This window comes from Anser anser, assembly GCF_964211835.1.
Source record: "Anser anser genome assembly, chromosome: 15".
Lineage (NCBI taxonomy): Eukaryota > Metazoa > Chordata > Aves > Anseriformes > Anatidae > Anser > Anser anser.
In genome coordinates this window covers 931,258-951,019 of record NC_139736.1, presented here as the reverse complement: position 1 = coordinate 951,019, position 19,762 = coordinate 931,258, and the positions used below count along the sequence as shown (strand labels likewise).

Below are 19,762 nucleotides of genomic sequence, written 5' to 3'. Positions count from 1 at the left end.
ACTTTTGGATTCAGTGTTAACACTGAAGTTAAGTATTTTAAATAAAAATACATTTACAAGAGTACACAAGTAATTTTACTCCTTGGAAAGTTTTTTTCATACATTTGCTGAATTTTTGTACGACTTTTGTGAATGTTTTTCCACCTATAGGCTGTGAACAACTTCAAAAATGAAACTGGCTACACCAAAAGACTCCGTAAGATTCAGCAGCAACAACAGCAGCAGCCGCCACCACCGCCACCGCCTCCACCACCACTGATGAGACAAACAATAACACGCAACCTGCAGCCTCTAATGAGGCCAACAATTTCCAGACAGCAAGATCCACTAATGATTCCATTAGCTTCTCTGTCTTCTCATTCTGCTGCTTTGGCCCCTGGTCAGCCTGTGGCAGCTGCGCTGCCAGTAAATCCGTCTTCTGTCATTGTCTCTGATCTCCCTCCAGCAGTGTCCCTGTCTCTCCGCGCTGAAAAGCCAGATGGACCTTTTCAGTAAGTAAATCTGTAGATCAACGCAAATGTAAAAGACATCAAAATGCTGAAGTTAGATTCTTCCTCTCGAACTTCTCAGTGATTTATGGATCATTAATGACAGTTCCAAATAGTTGTGGAAGTTCTGCTTTTTGTTTTTAGTTTGAATGAGGACACTTTGATAAGTTGGAAGTGTACTTTATTTAAGGACTTTCTCAGAATTGTTTCTTGTTTGATTCCCTATCAGTCATTCAGTACAGGTTTACCTTGTAAGAGGAACATTTTTTCCCTAGCAGCCCTTTATTTAAATGACAATCAGTTCCTAAAGTATTCATCTAGTTATCACGTCAAACCTTCTGGTTGAGTGTATTAATTTTCCTTTACTACTGAGGAGATGGTGTTTTCATTAAAAGTATACAAGTTCAATTACAGGTAGAACTAACCGGGTGTTTTGACATTACTTTTTTCTAAAGTAGTTCTGTAATCATTTTTATGATAAGTCAGAATCATTATCAGTAATACAGATCATGTAGTCAGTGACACGTGCAGATTTGGATAATAGTTCTTTAAAATGTTGTAAATTTGAAGTATTTACAAACATAAAAGTCTAAGTTTGCAACCCAAAGAAGTTCAATGAAAATATACTGAAAATATTAACTACTATTTAGGGTTTATATCCTTTCAACTTTATGCCTTGAATGTAAATAATTGCTCTGTCGAGAAGACTGTCAGGCTTAGCTGTACAGGAGGACAGCTTGAGGACAAAGAATCACAATTTAAAAGAACCTCGAAGGCAGCCTCTGAACTAGCACATAAACATATTTCCTAATAGAATTTTTGTTCTTGTATCTTCCAAAATGAGTTTCAGTGTGGGGGTTATACATACTCTAAGCCTTTCCTTTGCAACTGGCATAATAAAATAGTTTGCCGTTGAACTTCCTCTTTAAATACCAGTAGTCCAAACTGACTTTAGTACTTCATTTGGAATTGACCAACTTTATATTTGTAAATCTGATGAAGATTATTTTTTAGTTCATTTTTCAATTTACAGTAGTTAGTCTTTTCTTACCTTTGACTTTATATTTCAAGTAGCATTTCAAAACGGTGTATTCGGTTTGTTGGTTTTTTTTCTGTAGTGATGCAGATGCTGTTATACCTCCTGCTCTGATGACCGCCGCTGAACTTTCTAAATCTTCCCCTCTGTCAATCAGCAGTTTGTTGGAAGAAAAGGTAAATTTTATTTCAACAAATGCAGTGATTCTTGTATTTTGTTAGAGCCTATTTCTAACAGTTTGCGTTTATTCACAAGGGTTATCAGGTTCCTGTACTAAGACAACCAGCATTACAAAGTCTTCTGGGCCCACAAGGACAATCAATACCCACAACTGGTAAATATCCGCAGCTTTAGAATTTCTCTTAAAAAAAAAAATCTTCGGATAAACTGAATGGGATTTTTTTTCCTATCCAATCCAAAAGGTCATCCCATGAGAGCCGGTACAATTCGCTCGGCAGGCGGCAGGCCAGGTTGGGAACTGTAAGTATATTCTACAGAAATTAATACATTATCACTTGTAACCTGTTCAATTAGGCAGTGTCACATAACTTATACAACAGCTGTTTAATAATGAAATAAGTATGTACAGATAGTTGTGGAGAATGTAAGTGGTAATTAATTTTTAAATGATTTTATTTGAATTAGCTCTAACAAGAGGGGGATCTGTGCTTCCAGTAAGACTATTTAAAAGAAAACTCCAGTGCATAATTGAAGAGGACTCTGAAAAATTAATACTTTTTCAGGAAACTGTAACTATATGAACAAGTTAAATATAATTAAAGGATCAGATGGAAAGCCACCCTTTTGATTACTGGCTGAATATGGCTGACAAAATTGATTTCGCAATAGAATTTGGCCTCCAACATTATTTTTTAACAATTTAGTTGATACTGACTGAGCAAATTGTTGGAAAAGTCAATGCTCTGATTTTATGACAAGCTGGAGTTTCTTCAGTTTAGGCCTCTCAAACAGGCAAGCTGCTTTCTCTTACTTGGAGAGAGAGGAGTCTGTTTTATTTATTAATCGTAGCGTCAAGTTTGTCCTTCACTCTGGTATACATTTGTTATAGATAGATTGTAAGTGTGCGTAACCTTTATAAAATCTTAAAACAAAAACAAGGATCCATCTCACAGATTATCTAAAATCTCAAATTCAGTAAGCAAGAAAATAACAACAATTCAGGGACAAGAACAGGCCAAATGCATCATCATGAGGCAACAACATAGGAAGCCTATGTGGAAGATGTTAAAAAGAAGTTCAAGAGAAGATTAGTTAATATTTGTGCAGTACTTTGAAGATCAGAAGTGTGAAGTATTAAGTATGTCAAGGAGTGGCAGAGGAGCGGTGGGCACTGGCACTTGTGAAATAGGAGTCTTCTTTAAGCGTAGGCAGCCTCCATCCACAGTTGCAAAGCTGAGTATAAGCAGAGAAGACTGGGGGATCTGTTGGGGGTGAGAATGTGGAAAGCAAGTATGAGGATCAAGAAATGTGTGTAGACTCAAGTGAACAGAAAGCAGGGAGAAAAACACTTAAGTTCAGGAAGTACTCCCCACTGTTCTCCTGCTTCCATTCGCTTTCCTCTTTAAAATCAGGGCAGAGTGTAACAAACAGTGACACATGTTTTTGGGTTTCTTTAGAAGTTCAAATCGAGGACGCCCGCATAGTGAACGTACACAAAGGACTCAGGCCCCAACACTGCCAGCATCAGCACCAGTCTTTGTGCCTGTGCCTCCACCTCCCTTGTATCCTCCACCTCCCCATGCACTTCCTCTTCCACCGGGGGTACCACCACCACAGTTTCCTCCTCAGTTTCCACCTGGTCAGCCTCCATCAGCTGGGTACACTGTCCCCCCTCCAGGATATCCCCCAGCTCCTGCAAACATGTCATCAGCTTGGGTACCAACAGCAGTACCAACGGCTCATTCAAATACCATCCCAACGACACAAGCACCTCCTTTATCTAGGGAGGAGTTTTACAGAGAACAACGGAGACTTAAAGAGGAGTAAGTATTTGGCTCAATGAAGTTGTGTTGTTTTTCATTTTTGTATTTCAATAGCATATCGGGCTGCAGTTACACTAAAGTGCGTCTGACATAAGCAAAAGTTACATATAGAACATTTTTTTCCAATATACATTTTCATTGTGGATGGTAAACATGCAAAACTAAAGACAAATGTAACTCTAAAACTTTCCCTAAAACTCATAGGAATTCTAAACTGTTTTTGCATAAATAGGATGTTCACCTTTTGCATTTGCATGCAGTATACATTTTCTCATATTGGCCATGTTTTGTTTCTTGATGTCTTTTTGTAATAAAGGTCAAACTATAATTGTAATAAAGGTCAAACTTATTTTAACAGGGAAAAGAAAAAGTCCAAACTTGATGAGTTTACAAATGATTTTGCTAAGGAATTGATGGAATATAAAAAGATTCAAAAGGAGCGTAGGCGTTCGTTTTCCAGGTAACTGCTTTACATGTCCGTAATGGAGAAGCAGATTGTCTAGAAGAATCAGGAGGAGTTCCACTCCACCTCACTATCTTTAGATGGATTGGATAATTCAAGGGATTAGAAGTGACAGGAGTTTCCTACATAGCTCAGATATAGCAGAGCTTGCAGTTGACTGATAGTTATCATTTGGCAGCAGTTATTAAGAAGCAGGTGTCTCTTACTAAAGCATCTCTATAACCATCCTTCACCTCCTGACAACCTTGAGGAGGCCAAAAAGTGAATAAGTGTAGTTGCTAGATGTTCTCTGTCTCCCTATTCTGATTGTAACCATTACTTCAGTGCACTTTGGAGGAGATAGGTGAGAGAAATTGTCTTCGTTTCCTCTTTTGTCTATCTTATATGGATACACGGAGAGATTTTAACCTGGATTGCAAACTGGTGGCTTGCGCTAGTATCTTGTTTATATTGTTAAATTTTTCTTAGGACTTAAAAGATCAGACGTGTTTATAATGAATTCTTAAATTGTTGAAGGACTTTCAGAGGAAGAATGATGCTAATGAGTATGTGCAGATTAACGTGAAATAGTTCTTTAAAAATTAACAAAAGAAAAACTTGTCAAGGAAAATACTCAGGATAGTTTACATTTTCTATCCCAAAAATTCACTTGGGCAGCAGCCTGAATAACTATTAGTAATGTTTGTTACTAATAGTCTGAATGTCTACTAGTAATGTTCTCAATATCTTTATTAAGAGTAATGGCATTGATTCATAATATTACTAGAAGCTGTTTAAAAGCTTTTACATATCGTTTTACTTGAAATGAGGTCACTTGCCTTGGCTAGAACTAGAAATATGTGCAAAATTTTGCTAGGACTTCTGGCTAGAAGTTTATTAAATTTTACGGCATGTAATGTTGCAGTACAAAGTATTATGTATCCTGTACAGATTGCCCAATAAGCAGTGAAGTTAAATTGTCTAAGCTGGCATTTTAGAATTGAGCTTTACTGTCTTCAGACAAACTCGTATTTTCTTGATACTTGGTACTGCACTGTAGCCATTAAGACTTGCGTATTTTTGCATCTTACTGCAACATAAACAATTTGCATTGCATTGTAGTTGCTGAGTAGTGAAAAAAATGTACATTTGTGTACCAGCAGAGGCCAGTATACACCACCTTAAATCAATCAATAGCTGTGGTAGTCAATATAATAGAAGTGAGTGGAAATAGACTTTACTCTTCCTGTATGTTTTTACACTAACAAAGCAGCAACTGTTCCGTCTTGTAAGCAAAAACTTTTACATGTTTTCAAGTTCTTCAGTTTGCAGTAGCATTATGTCAGCAGCTGAAAGAAGCTTTGACATAAGCATGTGGAGAGGAAAAAAAAGAATTGAGAGAAAAAAAATGGGGAGAGCGACTGTTTTGAATTAACTTCTTCTTTGGTTTTTGTGTTGTGTTTTTTTTAAGGTCCAAGTCTCCCTATAGTGCTTCATCTTACTCCAGAAGTTCATATACCTACTCCAAGTCAAGATCAGGTTCTTCCCGCTCCCGCTCCTACTCTCGATCGTTTAGTCGTTCCCATTCTCGTTCCTACTCGCGATCTCCTCCGTATCCAAGAAGAGGCAAAGGGAAGAGTCGTAACTATCGTTCTAGGTCAAGGTCACATGGTTATCACCGTTCAAGGTCAAGGTCACCTCCATACAGAAGATACCATTCTCGATCAAGGTCTCCAGTATTTAGAGGCCAGTCTCCCACTAAACGGACTATACCGCAAGGGGAAGGAGAAAGGGAGTATTTTAACAGATACAGAGAAGTTCCACCATACGATATAAAAGCTTACTATGGCAGATCTGTTGACTTCAGAGATCCTTTTGAAAAGGAAAGATACAGAGAATGGGAAAGGAACTATAGAGAATGGTATGAAAAGTTCTACAAGGGCTATGCTGTTGGTGCTCAACCTCGACCTCCAGTAAATAGAGAGAACTTTTCTCCAGATAGGTTTGGTCCACCTGGAACCAGACGAGAGAATTCGCCATATGCTCGGGGACGTAGGGAGGATTATGCTGGTGGGCAGAGCCATAGAAATCGTAATATAGCTGGAAATTACCCTGAAAAACTTTCTGGAAGAGAGAGCCATGGTATAAAAGATCCTACAAAGTCAAAAGAGAAGGAGGTTGAAAATCCATTGGGAGATGGCAAAGGAAATAAACATAAAAAACACCGGAAGAGGAGAAAAGGGGATGAGAATGAAGGATTTCCCACTGCTGAGTTGTTAGACAGTGCAAGAAAACCAAGAGAACCAGGTACAGCAGAAGATGTTAAAACAGATTCTCTGTTCATGCTCCCAAGTAGAGATGATGCCACACCCGTGAGAGATGAACCTATGGAAGCAGATTCTATTGCTTTCAAACCAGTGTCTGAAAAGGAGAAAAAAGAGAAGGATAAGCCAAAAGCAAAAGTAGACAAGGCAAAACGGAAAGCAGAAGTGGCTGCTCCTCCTAAAAAAGACAATATAATAAAACCAGCTAAAGCTTCCCAAGAGAAGGTGGACGCCGATCGTGAAAAATCACCTCGAATAGAACCTCCTGTGAAAAAAGTGAAGGAAGAGTTGCCAAAGGCAGACAGTGTTAAAACGTCTTCCTCTCAAAAGGATGAGAAGGCTACTGGTACACCACGGAAAGTTCATCCAAAAGTGACAAAGGATCACCCGGAAACCAGACCAGCCAAGGAAGAAAAGACAAAGAAGGACCATACAAAAGAAATCAAGTCAGAGAAACCCTCCAACAAAGAGGACAAGTCAAAAAAAACTGTTGAAAAAGGCAAACCTTCTGATGCAAAAGCTGAAAAAAGAAAAAGAAAAGCAGATGAAAAGGTTGATAAAGAACACGAAGCAACTTCGATAAAGGCCTCTAAACCAGAAAGTGCTGAATCAAAAACATCACCAAAGGGAAAAACTGAACCTGATGGTGAAAAAGGAGAGAGAACTCCAGAAAAGGATAAATCTGCTTTTCTTACCACTCCTGCAAAAAAGATTAAACTTAACCGAGAAACTGGCAAAAAGATTGTGAGTGGAGAAAATGTGCCACCTGTGAAAGAACCTGTTGAGAAAGCTGAGCCAAGCAGCAGCAAAGTTAAACAAGAAAAAGTGAAAGGAAAAGCGAGAAGAAAAGTAACAGCAGCTGATGGATCTGGTTCAACTCTTGTAGATTATACCAGGTACCTAATCGTTTCTTTTCCTGTGCTTTCTCCCTTCTTCCCCTCTAAAATATAACGTCCTTCTGATAACTAATGAAAGGAAAAACAAAATCCCTGCTCAGTGAGTGAGTGAGTCATCGTTGAGCTTTTCAGTTAAACTGTACTTGGGTCCAAATCAAATTTGGTGGGAGCAAACAAGCAGTCTGTAGTGAACGGAAAGCTTATGAGCTTAATTCATGGGTGATATGGTTGACCCTTACTCCTGGGTCTTTTTTTCCCTCTTAATCATTACCCTTTTGAATACTGCTACACATTGCCTCTTCGTGGTGTCCTTTCTGTCTTGTCTTCAGCTTAATGCTAAAGGCAAGGATAACAGATATGTCTGTACAGTGCAATGTTTTGTATTTTAAAAATTGCAAGGTACTGTAGCTGTCTTCTTCTGTTAGAGTGACATGAAATTATAACTTGCAGAAGTAGCATCTTGGTTGCCAATACACTGTACTGCTTTGAGCCCCTAATTGCTCCTTAATTGCTTGCTTACTTATCGAAACAAGAGTATATATCTAATTTATCTACTATTGATAGAAATAGGACATCAAGGAATTACCAGATCAGACAGTCCCCAATCTGATAATCTCATGTCTTAGTTAATTAAATGCATAGTAGGAAGATACTAAATTAATTGATTGCTCATAATCTTAGCCAGTGGACTCATCCTTTTTCATCTGCTCCTTTGTTGAATATCTTTTGAAAAAAAAATTGAAGATTTATGAGTGAAACAAAGGCCATTTTATAAAATACTATAAAAGACAGCTGTGCTTGCATCTCTACCCCCTTATTAATGTATGTTTTTTTTCTTCTTAGTACAAGTTCTACTGGAGGAAGCCCTGTTAGAAAGTCTGAAGAGAAGCCAGATACAAAACGAACTGTCATCAAGACAATGGAGGAGTATAATAATGATATAACTGCTCCTGCTGAAGATGTCATTATTATGATCCAGGTTCCTCAGTCAAAGTGGGATAAGGATGACTTTGAGTCTGAAGAGGAAGACATTAAATCTACCCAGCCTCCTTCAAACATAGGAAAACCTGCTAGTGTAGTAAAAAATGTGAGTAGTAAGCCTTCAAATCCTGTAAAACACAACGAAAAAGAGACTGAGCTTTTGGAGAAAACACAGAAAACTACAAAAGAGTTGAGTTATGAAAGCTCCCAGCATGATGCAAAAAGTTCAAAAAGTTCGATGTCAAATGAAAAAGGGAAAACCAAAGAGCGAGATCATTCTCTGTCAGACAAGGATGCTTCTGAGAAGAGAAAGAGCAGTGTTCAGCCAGAAAAAGACCACTCAGAACGTGCAACTGAACAAGGAAATGGAAAAAATATTTCTCAATCTTCCAAAGACGGTAGATCTTCAGACAAACATGATTCTGGCCGTGGATCCACTGCTAAAGACTTTACTCCTAACAGAGACAAAAAATCTGACCATGATAGCAACAGAGAGCATTCTAGTTCCAAGCGTAGAGATGAAAAAAGTGAATTAGCAAGGAGAAAAGACTCCCCTTCTCGAAACAGAGAATCTACATCAGGACAAAAAAGTAAACCAAGAGATGAACGAGCAGAGTCCTCCAAAAAGGGCACTGGAGATTCCAAAAGGAGCAGCTACAGTCCTCCACGTGACCGAAAGCAGTCAGATCACAAAACTACTCATGATTCCAAGCGTTCATTAGAGGAGCACAAACCTCTAGATAAAAATTCAGGTAAGGAAAAGGAGAAGGAGAAAGAAAAGGAAAAGGAGAAGGAGAAAGAAAAGGAAAAGGAGAAGGAGAAAGAAAAGGAAAAGGAGAAGGAGAAAGAAAAGGAGAAGGAGAAAGAGAAAGAAAAAGAAAAGGAAAAAGAAAAGGAGAAGGAGAAGGAGAAGGAAAAGGAGAGGGAGAAAGAAAAAGAAAAGGAGAAGGAGAGGGAGAAGGAAAAGGAGAAGGAGAGGGAGAAGGAAAAGGAGAAGGAGAGGGAGAAGGAAAAGGAGAAGGAGAGGGAGAAAGAAAAGGAGAAGGAAAAGGAAAAGGAGAAGGAGAAGGAAAAGGAGAAGGAGAAGGAGAAGGAAAAGGAAAAGGAGAGAGAAAGGGAGAAGGAGAGAGAGAAGGAAAAGGAGAAGGAGAAGGAAAAGGAGAAAGAAAAGGAGAAGGAGAGGGAGAAGGAAAAGGAGAAGGAGAGGGAGAAAGAAAAGGAGAAGGAGGAGAAAGAAAAGGAGAAGGACAAGCACGTGTCTGAAATAAAGAGCAATAAAGAAAAAGAGTTGGGTTGCAATAAGCCACCTTTGAGACAAGAATCACCAGATGCAAAAAATGAAAAAGAAAACATGACTGGACAAAACGATAAAACTGGTGTCAAGCCTAAGCCTCAGGTAAGCAACCCCTCACGGCTGTCTTCTGATCCAACTCGAGAAACTGATGAGGCTGCATTTGTACCAGACTACAATGAAAGTGACAGTGAAAGTAATGTATCTGCAAAAGATGAGGAAACTGTAGGAAAAAATTCTAAAGAATTGAAAGAAAAAGCTGTTGATAAGGTTAAAGAGGATACAGCAGCACCTGCCACAGTTGACCAGCCTGAAGCAGGCAGAAGTCAAAGTCAAAGCAGCCCCAGTGTTAGCCGCAGTCGTAGTCAAAGCCCTTCTGAGAGTCAAACTCGAAGCCACAGCAGCAGTGCCAGCTCAGGAGAGAGTCAAGACAGCAAGAAAAAGAAAAAGAAGAAAGAGAAGAAGAAGCACAAGAAACACAAAAAACATAAGAAGCATAAGAAACACACTGGAAATGAATCAGAATTGGAGAAAAGCCAAAAACACAAACACAAGAAGAAAAAATCAAAGAAGAGCAAAGATAAAGAGAAAGATGACCAAAAAGTTAAATCTGTCACTATATAGAATGACAGATAAGAAAAAATTGACTTAATTCCTAAGTCATCTGTATTAAATTTTGTTAAAATGTAAACGAATTCAAGCGTTGTAAATAATGACATGAAAGACCCTGTGCTGCACTTAAAATATTGCTGCTTGATTATTTGATTTTTACATCAGAGCTTTATAAAAGTGAACATTTTGTACAGAATTGTGAGTTGTGACCATGTAACATGAAAGGTTTTGCTGGGGCATCTTATTTTTAACCACCGTTAATTAGTTTGGGTGGAGTTTACTGTACTGTGAAAATTTTCACATTTGAATTTTTTTTTAATTGCCTGGCGGAAGAAGCTGGTATCAGTTATGAAATATCTGCAGAATGATTTGCAGAATACATTACAGCCCTGTTATGTCACTTTTTGATTACAATAAAAAGTTTTCAGTAAACTTTATTCCATGTGATGAGATTTCCAGTGATAGCTGAACATAAGCAGAGAAAGGAGTGTCAGAAAAAAAATTACTAGTAGCTTGCTGATAACTAATGTATGAAATATAATGTATCGGGGGGGTAATTTTGAAAAGACTGCTTGAACTTGAAATCTTTTGCACTGATACAGTGTGGGGAGGTATTTGCCAAGAGGTGCCCTTTTCCATGTACCCCATCGAATTTGTTTTTATATTTCAAAAAGTATATGGCCCCAGAAATATAGCCACTGTTAACATCTGGTACTGACTATTTTAGAAGAATGTTATATGGGAAGTTGTCGTATTTCAACACTCTTCCAGTTTGTTTAGAAAGCTGTTGCCATTTGTTGGCAAACATTTACACATACATTTTAACATGTCCTGTAATCTGTATTTCCTCTCATAACCAAAAATGAATTTGGAAAAAGAAGAAAAAATATTAGAAGGGCAGATTTCTGCTTTAGACTGGTTTGAACAATGGCAGAAAATCTAGAAAATACAAATTTAATTAGCTTGGTAGTTTCAAGAAGGAAGTCATTTCTTCTTTCTTTTCACAGGTGGCAGTGGTGGGTGTTGCTAAACTGTCGGAAAACCAGCATGGTGATAAATACATCTCATAGTGCATGAAGGGCATAACATCCCAGTAACAACTGGACTTCGTAGTGAAAGCTCTCCACTGTTTCTCTGTGGGATTTGCCCCAAATGAATTAAAAGTACTAGATATTAAAGCAGCGTTTCAGGGCTTCCTGCTTGCAGAAATTTTGTTCGAATATCGGCATTGTTTGTAGGAACTGTCACTGGGATATCTAGCAGTACAGAGATAATAAAGTAATTCTTCGTTTTGCTTTTCAGTCGGTTGACTCACATTTTAAATATCAGGTTAGAGATAGAGCATCTTTTCCTTCTGATGGCTAAAAACAATAGCAGAACTAGTACTGGATTCGCTTCCAGTACTTTGTACTTCTCCATGCCAAGGCATTCTTGGTAAATTTCAGATGTTTTCTGCACAGGCTTTCCTTCCAGAAGAAAAGAAGTGGCTAATAGACATGGTGTGTTCATCTAGCATTTCCTGCGTGTGGTCCAACAAATGTGTCTGTCCAAAGTAAACACCAGATGTATTGGAATTTTAGGCAGCTTCAGCCTGACCGTTTTTATATAGTCTGGGCTCATGATGATGAGGCCACTGAAAACAGAAAATGTATTTAGCACTGTTCACTGTGAGCATACTTTGGCCTAATGAAATACAGAAAATTTAGCTCTTAAGTGAAGTGGGATTCTTACTTGAGTTGGAATGTGTTAATGTGCTTTCTTATTAAGGGTCAGAGTAACTGGTAAGCTTATGTAGAAGTTTCTTTGTGAAATAGCTCCATAAAATCCAGGCAAAATGCTGTATTTTTATATAACGTGCTGAGAAAGCCGTAGTCAATGCCTGTCTTAATACTCTGTTAAACTCTCCATATTTTTTTTCAGAGCTCTGTAACTGTTACTGATTTTTCAGTCTCCTGTGAATTTAACTGACCGCACATAGAATTTATGATTACTTTTTTTCTAGGATTTCTGAGCTGAAGGTACCTAAAATGTACCTGTGCTCAGGCTTGAATGGGTAATTTTTACTACAGTCAGGTTTAGAAGTCTTTGGACTGAATTTCTGAAGCTTTTACGCGTTGCCTACAGTAATGCAAAGGGGTGTATCCAAACTGTGTTCTCTAGGTGTGACAGTAGATATGCCTGGAATGCATTTGATTTCACATGGTGAAATACATTCAAGATGTTTTTAATCACAGAGAAGGAAAACATATTTACAGAGAAAAATAAGTTTTGACTGTCTTCTTCAGACATAAGAAACAGTTGTTGACTGAGTGGATTTAATATATTCCTGAAGCAATACTGCTTTGTCATCTACTAACGGTAAGTGTGGTCTGGTCCTCTAAAATGGTCACAATTCCTTATGCCAGTGTCTTCAGAGAATTGTTGGACTCATCTCTCTCATCTTTCTTCAATTTATTCTAAATAGGTTAGAATGCTGTTTGAACATACTGATAGGTAGCAACTCAAGCTGGAAAAGCCCAGGAAAGAAAGTAGTTTGAAAAATGTAAATGACCAAGGAGAAAACTGCCCCAAACCAGGCAACAAACTAGGTTAATCCAGGCCTTTGAAATAAAGGAAATGTGTGAAAAAGACAAGGGCTTTAGGTGCAGGATAAAGTAATGTCATGCATTGGTAGAGGTAAAATTAAGAAGCCTAGGACTCAAAATGAGTTTTAGTTAGAACCCCTAATAACTCGTGCATGTTAAAAGTAAAGGCCGAGAAGTGGAAGCTATATTCATTATTTAATGAGAGTAAATAATGGGTGAAACAGCAGTGGTTAACTAAACAGCGTATGAGTTTAGTAAAATATGAGGATCACGGGTTAAAGAACAGAGCACGTTAAACAACGTTCAGATGGTGCTTGAATGCGAAGGCTACTAGTCAAGGTGCTTTCTGTGTGCTCTGAGGGAGGGTGTTACGTCTTGGGTGGCTGAGGAGCAAGCCTTGTCCCTAGCTTCACAGGAGAAAAGAATTGGAATGTATTTAAATATTTACTGTAATACCAATCCGGATTTGGCTGAACATTTGGTAGTGTGTTAACACACAGGAGGTAACAGGGTGAAGAATAGTCATTAGCAAACCGAAGAATCAAACCCGGTCCCTTCTCCTTAAAGTCTGTTTGAGAGCAAGGTTTGGAAACTCAAGCTCTTGTGCAGATCTAGAAAAACTTCCTGCCTGGGCTCTGTGCCACACTTCTGTGCTCGTATGTCATTATGTGTGAGGACTCGAGCACATCTAAATGCACACGGGCTCCTTGACAAACGGAGTTGCAGCTGCTTTGTATTGGAACACGTCTGTGGGAAACGAAGGTGGTGCTTGGCCCCTTGATTCATATAATGCCTTGTAACTGTTGGACTTGCCCAGCCAGTTGGAGGTGCAGAGTTCATACCCTCAGCCTGAGGCTTTCACGCCTGTATCGTTCCTTACACCTCCAAAACTGAGGAGACTCGCAGACCTAAGGGAGCACCAGCGGGACTGCATCGCTGTAGCCAAGAGGCTGTGGGACACGTGTGAGGGTAGGGATGAGTTCTGGCTTCTGACATAGCAGCATTACGCATAAGGTGCAGGAAGGAGAATTGAGGCTTGACTTTAATACGGATGTTCAGTACAAATAGCAAGGGGCTGGATGCTGCCAGAGCCTGCAGGATCTCTGTCCGGAGAGCAGGGCAGGCTGCCATCAGCAGGGCCAGGTGCTGACCTTGGCACTGGGATCGCTGTGGTAGCTGAGTTCTTAACGGCTTCTACCAACCATATTTTCCTGATTCAAAATGCTTTCTTAGGTGTGATTACGAAGAGAGTAGTGGGTGTTTTGTCGGTTGTTTGCATTGGTTGTATTGTCTGATGGGAAACAGCCATAGAAGTGTATGAGCCGAGATGCTGTTAGAAGCGTACGGGTTCTTCCCTTCGAAGTGATGGAGTGGTTAGACAAACACGTTGGGCATATCCAGTCTGGCCCAGAGCAAAGAATGGGATAGGTAATTTGAGTCTACAAATGATAGGATCACTGAAAAGCAATGCTAATGTGCAAAATCCCAAACTACCACAATTAGCAACGAGAACTAGCGTACAGGCTTCATAGATCTTGTAATGCAGTTTGAATCATTGAAACGCTGGGAAGCTGCGAGAAACTGCGAAGAAAATGCTGTCAGTTCTCAGTACCAGGCAAGCTGCAAAGGCAAACCCTGGCAGAAAATAAATTACGGAGAAGGATCTGAGTCCTCAAAACAAATCTTGAAATTTACTCTGGGTAAGAGGCATCTGGGTAGTCAGGGATTTGAGGTGCTTCACAGCCCTCTGTGTCGTCACCACGCAGGTATCTCACTGTCGGCGGGGGCACTGCCATGTTTTAGTATCCTCTAGGTTTTCTTAAATAGCAGAAGCAACACGTACCCTTCCTGCCTGTGTAATGATCTTCACCCTAACGGGGATTAGGCATGCAACTAATCCTGCTCATCATCTTAGACCAAATACTGGTATTTGTGGAAGGGGAGAAATAGTTATTAATTTCTGTATGCAACCTGATACCTTCCCAGACTGCAGTGTTTGTTGCTGAACTTTTTTTAGCTCCCAACAGCTTACAAGTAAATGCCGAGCAGGAAGCACAGCACTTAAATGGTTGCCAGATTGCTTCTTGTGTTCTTGCCTAGCAAGCTGATGGGGGTCATTTAAATTAGATTGGGTTTTATATTGAAATGGGATCAACCGAGATTTACTTTTTGCATCGTTGCCCTGAATTTTAATGTAGAACCATCATCTTGTGAGCCTAGCTGTCCACTCAGCGCAGGGCCTGCGAGCACAGCGCCCCTCTGTGAACCCCCCAGAAGAGGGGCAGGGCCAGGGCTGCTCCTGGGGGAATCAGCCCCGCCGGCTGCCCCCCGCACCGGGCCCGGGGGGCAGCAAGGGCAGGTCGCAGCGCGCCGGCCTCCCGCGGTTTGTTCCTGCGCCTCGCTGCGCGCTGCTGGTGGCCAGGCTGCGGGTGGACGCCAGCGCACAGAGAATCCACGGGTTTTCCTTCTCCCTCCGCTTACTCCCTGGTTGCAGCGGATGACCTGAACGCTGGCTGAAGCCGGCAGCCGGCGGTGCCACAGCTTTGGTGCTTGAACCTGGCGTCTTGCTGCTCTCCGAATGTCTCCCAAATGGCTTTGGGTGGAGCTCTGGGGATGATGCTCTCGAACCAGCGTCTGTGGACTTGGTGGCCGGATGGTGAGAGCCCCCGGCAGGGGATGCCGCCAGGTCCTTGCCTCAGCCCCTCTGCAGGGAGAGGGGGTGCCCGGGTCTGGCAGCGCTGGGCTCGCACCGTGCCCTGGGGCCGTGGGGATGGAGCAGGGGCTCTGGGGTCTGCTCAACAGGGCAGGGAAGAAAGCAAAGACAGCCCAAGGTCAAAGGAGGCAACACCTCTGAATGAAGACTAATTAAAAGGAAGAGCTAATCAAGGCCTTGAGCTCTCAGGAGTCCTGCTGGCAGGGATGCTGGGTGAGCTGGTGATGGAGCATGCCTTTTGGGGGAAGGAGGCTTCCTAATTAAATAGGGGCTGCTGAGCTGGGGGGGAAGGGGGGGTGGAAGCTCTGGGGCCAGCATGCGGTGCTCTGCCGGCCAGGTGGGCAGAGGGCTCATTTCAGCCGTGACCCTCGGCAGCACGGTGGCACGTGCTCATCTGGGAGGTGCCCAGGAGAAGCAGCGAGCAGGCAGGGGCAGCGAGCGAGGCGGGGGGCTGTTAGCAACTGTCAGAGCTCCGCTGTGGCCTTGGCGGGTGGATGAGTAATTAACTTATTTGACAAACATGCAGGAAAGTTCATGACCAGTCGGGGAACATACCCAACCGCTCCCCAAGTCTAAGATGATTAATCCAGGGCTTGCTCTGGGAAGGTGTCCGGGGTCTGCCAGGGGTGCCAGCTGCCCACGGGGCGTTTTACAGGGCGAGCACCAGCTCCCAGGGACCCGGCTGCCTGCGAGGGGTCTGGCTGCACTGGCAGCAAGGGACGGAGCTGGCCCATGCAGAGGCACAGAGAAGCAGGTCCTGGGGCAAAGCTCTTGTCCCAGCCCCGCGGGAGGGCTGCTGGGGACGTGGCAGCCCTGGCCACAGCTCTGCCCCCCACCTGCTCTGCAGAGCTGTGCACGTTTCGGTGCCGTTTCCATCACAGGTCTGGGTGCCTCAGCCCCGTCCTGCCCTGCACCCACATCCCACAGGAGGCAGGAAGACCTCAGCCAGCGGGAAGGGGCTTTGTCCATCAGGGCAGCTACGGGTGCCCCGGGGGCATGGGGTTTGTGGTGCCTACGGTGAGACCGGTGCCCATGGGCGCTGGGGGGGCCTGGACCTGAGCGCCTCCACCCCCAGCGCAGGCAGCTCCTGCACGGAGCAGAGCCTGAGCAGATGTCCCACAAATGCACGGCCCGCAGATGCACAGGGGCGGGTTTTGCAAACTCAGACTGTGAATTTCAGAGACCCAGCGCGGCACCTGGATGCCTCCCCCAGCCGGAGGACGACGGGCAGACCTCTCCTGCTTTGCAGGTACCAGCGCATTCCCCGTCCCCGCGCTCACAGATAAAATGTCCCGAAGAAAGGAGCTGCAGACGGTCTGCAGCTGAGAAAATCCCCCAGAACGAGTGGTTTTGAAGTTAAGAATCACACACCGCTGCGGGTTTGGGTCACTCGAGGGCCATTTCCATTCACAGCTCCTTTTCCCTGAGTTCTCCAGCCTGCCCTGCGTCCGGCCGCGTAACTGCGGCGGGTGAGCAGCTCGTGTGCTTGTAGAACCCCTCTGTGGACGTAACAACAGGAACCTGTACAGCCGTGCGAATTCTGCTCTAATCCGCTGAGCAGAGGCAGCCCTATAAAATGCTTATGCCTATAAAATGTGTGTGTAAGATCCTTATTTTTTTTTCCAAGTCTTGCTTTGCAAATGATTAAGTTAGGAATTTTGTTGCAATTTACATTTCAGTTGGAATCTGAGCCGGTACTTTAAATTGTTTTTGTGGACCTGGGCAAAATACTGCTGAGCTGTGGTTTTAATTCTTTTGTACTACAATTTTCAGTAATGATATTGATTAAATCTTTTCTAATGAAATAATGTCAGAGAATCAAATACATAAAAACAGGAGACACAGCTCTGACTTCCCCATTTCCACACTACCCTGGGAAGGACAGGTATTTAACGCTTGTGAGCCTGGAACTTCAGAAAGGATGCGGTCTGTGCTTCCAATTCTGAATTTCAAATAGTATTTTCTGTTTCACAGATCTATTTCTATTGTCCAGAACATCCTCCCCCACAGCCCCATCAGTGTGCTCAAATTATTTGTAAATATAATTTGATAGGAAATATTTTATGAAGACTACACCAGTTTCTTATCACTGCTCGTACTGTATCGCATCTGTGGTCTTTCAGACTGGCTGCAACCTGCGACGTTCTGCCACACCTGAAATGTGCATTTATCTTTATCTGCTCCTCTCTGTCTGAAAAATGTATTACACGCGAGGGCGAAATACAATAATAAAGCAGTCATTGTCTCTTCCGAAATACATTTAATGTTTTAAATGTCTGCAGATGGGTTTCTCTCTTTCTGGATACTAAACAGAGAAAGCCGTGGGCTTCTTGTTATCTGTCACTTTTAAGTTTTTGACACAGCTCGAGATGAATACATTAATTACAGTTATTTAAAGCACTGGGAGGTTTCTGCTTTAAACATTCAAACCTCTATGCTTTTTGCTGAACTAAAGCTGTTCATTACATTTTTTTTTCTGTTCCTGTCTAGCTATCTGCCTGCAGCACGCGCACACAGCCTATTGCAGAGATCCAAATAAAAGTCTGGGGTTCCTGTGTCAAGATGACATGCTGGTATTTTCTTAAAGACAGCAGGTAAGGTAGTTTGCTTGGATATAATGTCTTTCATTCAGCTTCCCTAATGTATAATCTTGGAGTCAATTTCAATTAAAAGTGAAATGTTTTGATGATTCCCATCCTTATTTTAATTCCCCTCTGTGTAGAATATGCTGTAAATTGATAAAGCAAGAAATTTGGCACTGCAAAAGCCAGCATAGTCACTTTGCACTTCCTTTGTCCGTGTGTGCACCAGTTTATAAAATAACAGGCTTGCTTTTGTCTAAAATTTAACTTGTTGGGCTTTTATGCTAAATATTTGGCTATAGCCCATGGCAACCCAGGCGTTTACTGCACAGCTCCTTCCTGTGCATTTTGCCGCTTCTCTCCAGCAATGTTTAATCACATTGACTGTTGTCTCTTCTCTGTTACAAGAGAAGAAAAGAAAACAGACAAAAAAAGCGAGTATCATAATGAAACCAACCCAAACCGATGCTTCAAATTAAATAGCAGCATCACCTTTTAATCGGCTGAGGTTCAGACTGGGGCACCCGGATGGGCAGACGAGCTGTGTGGTGCTGAGAGCAGCTCCGAGCCACCCGGGCTGGTCCTGTTTGGCTGCGCCCCAAACGCCCTCCCCGCGTCCCCAGCAGCCTCCCCGCGTTCCCGGTGCCCTCCCTGTCTGTTTAGGTGCTGACAGCGGCGTGTGGGGTCGGGCTGGTTTGTGCTTATTTCAAGTGGATTTTCCCGAAGCGCTGCTCGGTGGCACCCTCTTTGTTCCCGCTCAGCGCGGTGGTTTGCAGGAGGCGCATTTCGGCACTCCCAGGCTGATTTCTCATTCTGCCCTCACCCAGCTGCCCTGGCCCTGCGGACCCCCTCGTGCCGGCGGTCCCGTCGGGCACGATGCCAGGGCACGGGGCGTCGGGCGCTGCCAGTCCTCCGCATGGGCACAGGCACCCGTTCAGGTCAGCACTTTGCACCTGTGCTCATGCAGATTTTCCCTCCCCGGCTCGGTGTGCGATGGCCTGGTGCCTGCCAGGGGGACGTGGCACGACGCGGTGTGCCAGCAGATCCAACGGCATGGGAACGGGATGGTGGCATCCCGGCCCCATCACCACAGCACCCGGCTTCTGTCCAGAAAAGAGAAGCCTTGCTGTGCTGCGCCAGGCGCGGGAGTGCCGGGGAGAGGACGGGGGGTCCCCGGGGAGGAGGAGGAGGCTGCCCCAGCACGGGGTGCGCTGCGGGACCCCGGCTGGTGCCTGGCCCCGGCGTGGTGTGGCTGACATCAGCACCAGGCACAAAGGGCCCAGCTCCTTGTCGTCTCAGGGAAATGCCTCCACAAACACCGTTAGTGCCTGCTCGTTTGAGAGGTAAATGAGAGGTGAATAATTAGCCATGATGAATTCAGTGGTAAATTCCTCAGCTTTAATTTACCTCGGCTTGCGCGTAGCGAGGCCGTGGAGGCTGCTTGGGCACCGGCCCCTCCCAGAGCCCCCTTTGGGGCAGCGGGGCCGGGCAGGATTAGTCTTTTGCAGTCATTTTTTTTTCCATCCAAATTTTGTGTGCGTGCCTGGGCTTTTGTCGCCCTTTTGTGAGCGAAACGGTTGTTTGGTAGCAACGAGCAAGGGCTCCTTGCCAAGCCTGCCTAATTAAGATTAAGCATATGCAGATTTGCCTTGTTTTCAGCTAATGACAGCTGCAAACAATTATTTGTCATGCTTCCTGATTGTTGATTGGTAAAGGCGAGGCCATGCAAGAACCGTACACGGTGGTCTTTGTGCGGCGGCGCTGCCGCTTGCTCCCATGGCCGCGGACACCCGTGAGCAGCGCCCACCT

At 43.1% G+C, this 19,762-nt stretch overlaps 1 protein-coding gene across 1 annotated transcript in view; it reads left to right on the top strand.

Moving 5' to 3' along the window:
- Window positions 1-19,762, top strand: part of RBBP6 (RB binding protein 6, ubiquitin ligase) — a 93,202-nt gene that overhangs the window by 21,332 nt on the left and 52,108 nt on the right. The window contains exons 11-19 of the mRNA XM_083799717.1: window positions 151-491; window positions 1,607-1,700; window positions 1,780-1,858; window positions 1,947-2,004; window positions 3,162-3,527; window positions 3,886-3,987; window positions 5,441-7,189; window positions 8,033-16,966; window positions 17,862-17,965. Coding sequence (XP_083655843.1) covers window positions 151-491; window positions 1,607-1,700; window positions 1,780-1,858; window positions 1,947-2,004; window positions 3,162-3,527; window positions 3,886-3,987; window positions 5,441-7,189; window positions 8,033-10,085 — 4,842 coding nt within the window. The 3' untranslated portion in view covers window positions 10,086-16,966; window positions 17,862-17,965. The remainder of the gene's footprint in view (window positions 1-150; window positions 492-1,606; window positions 1,701-1,779; window positions 1,859-1,946; window positions 2,005-3,161; window positions 3,528-3,885; window positions 3,988-5,440; window positions 7,190-8,032; window positions 16,967-17,861; window positions 17,966-19,762) is intronic.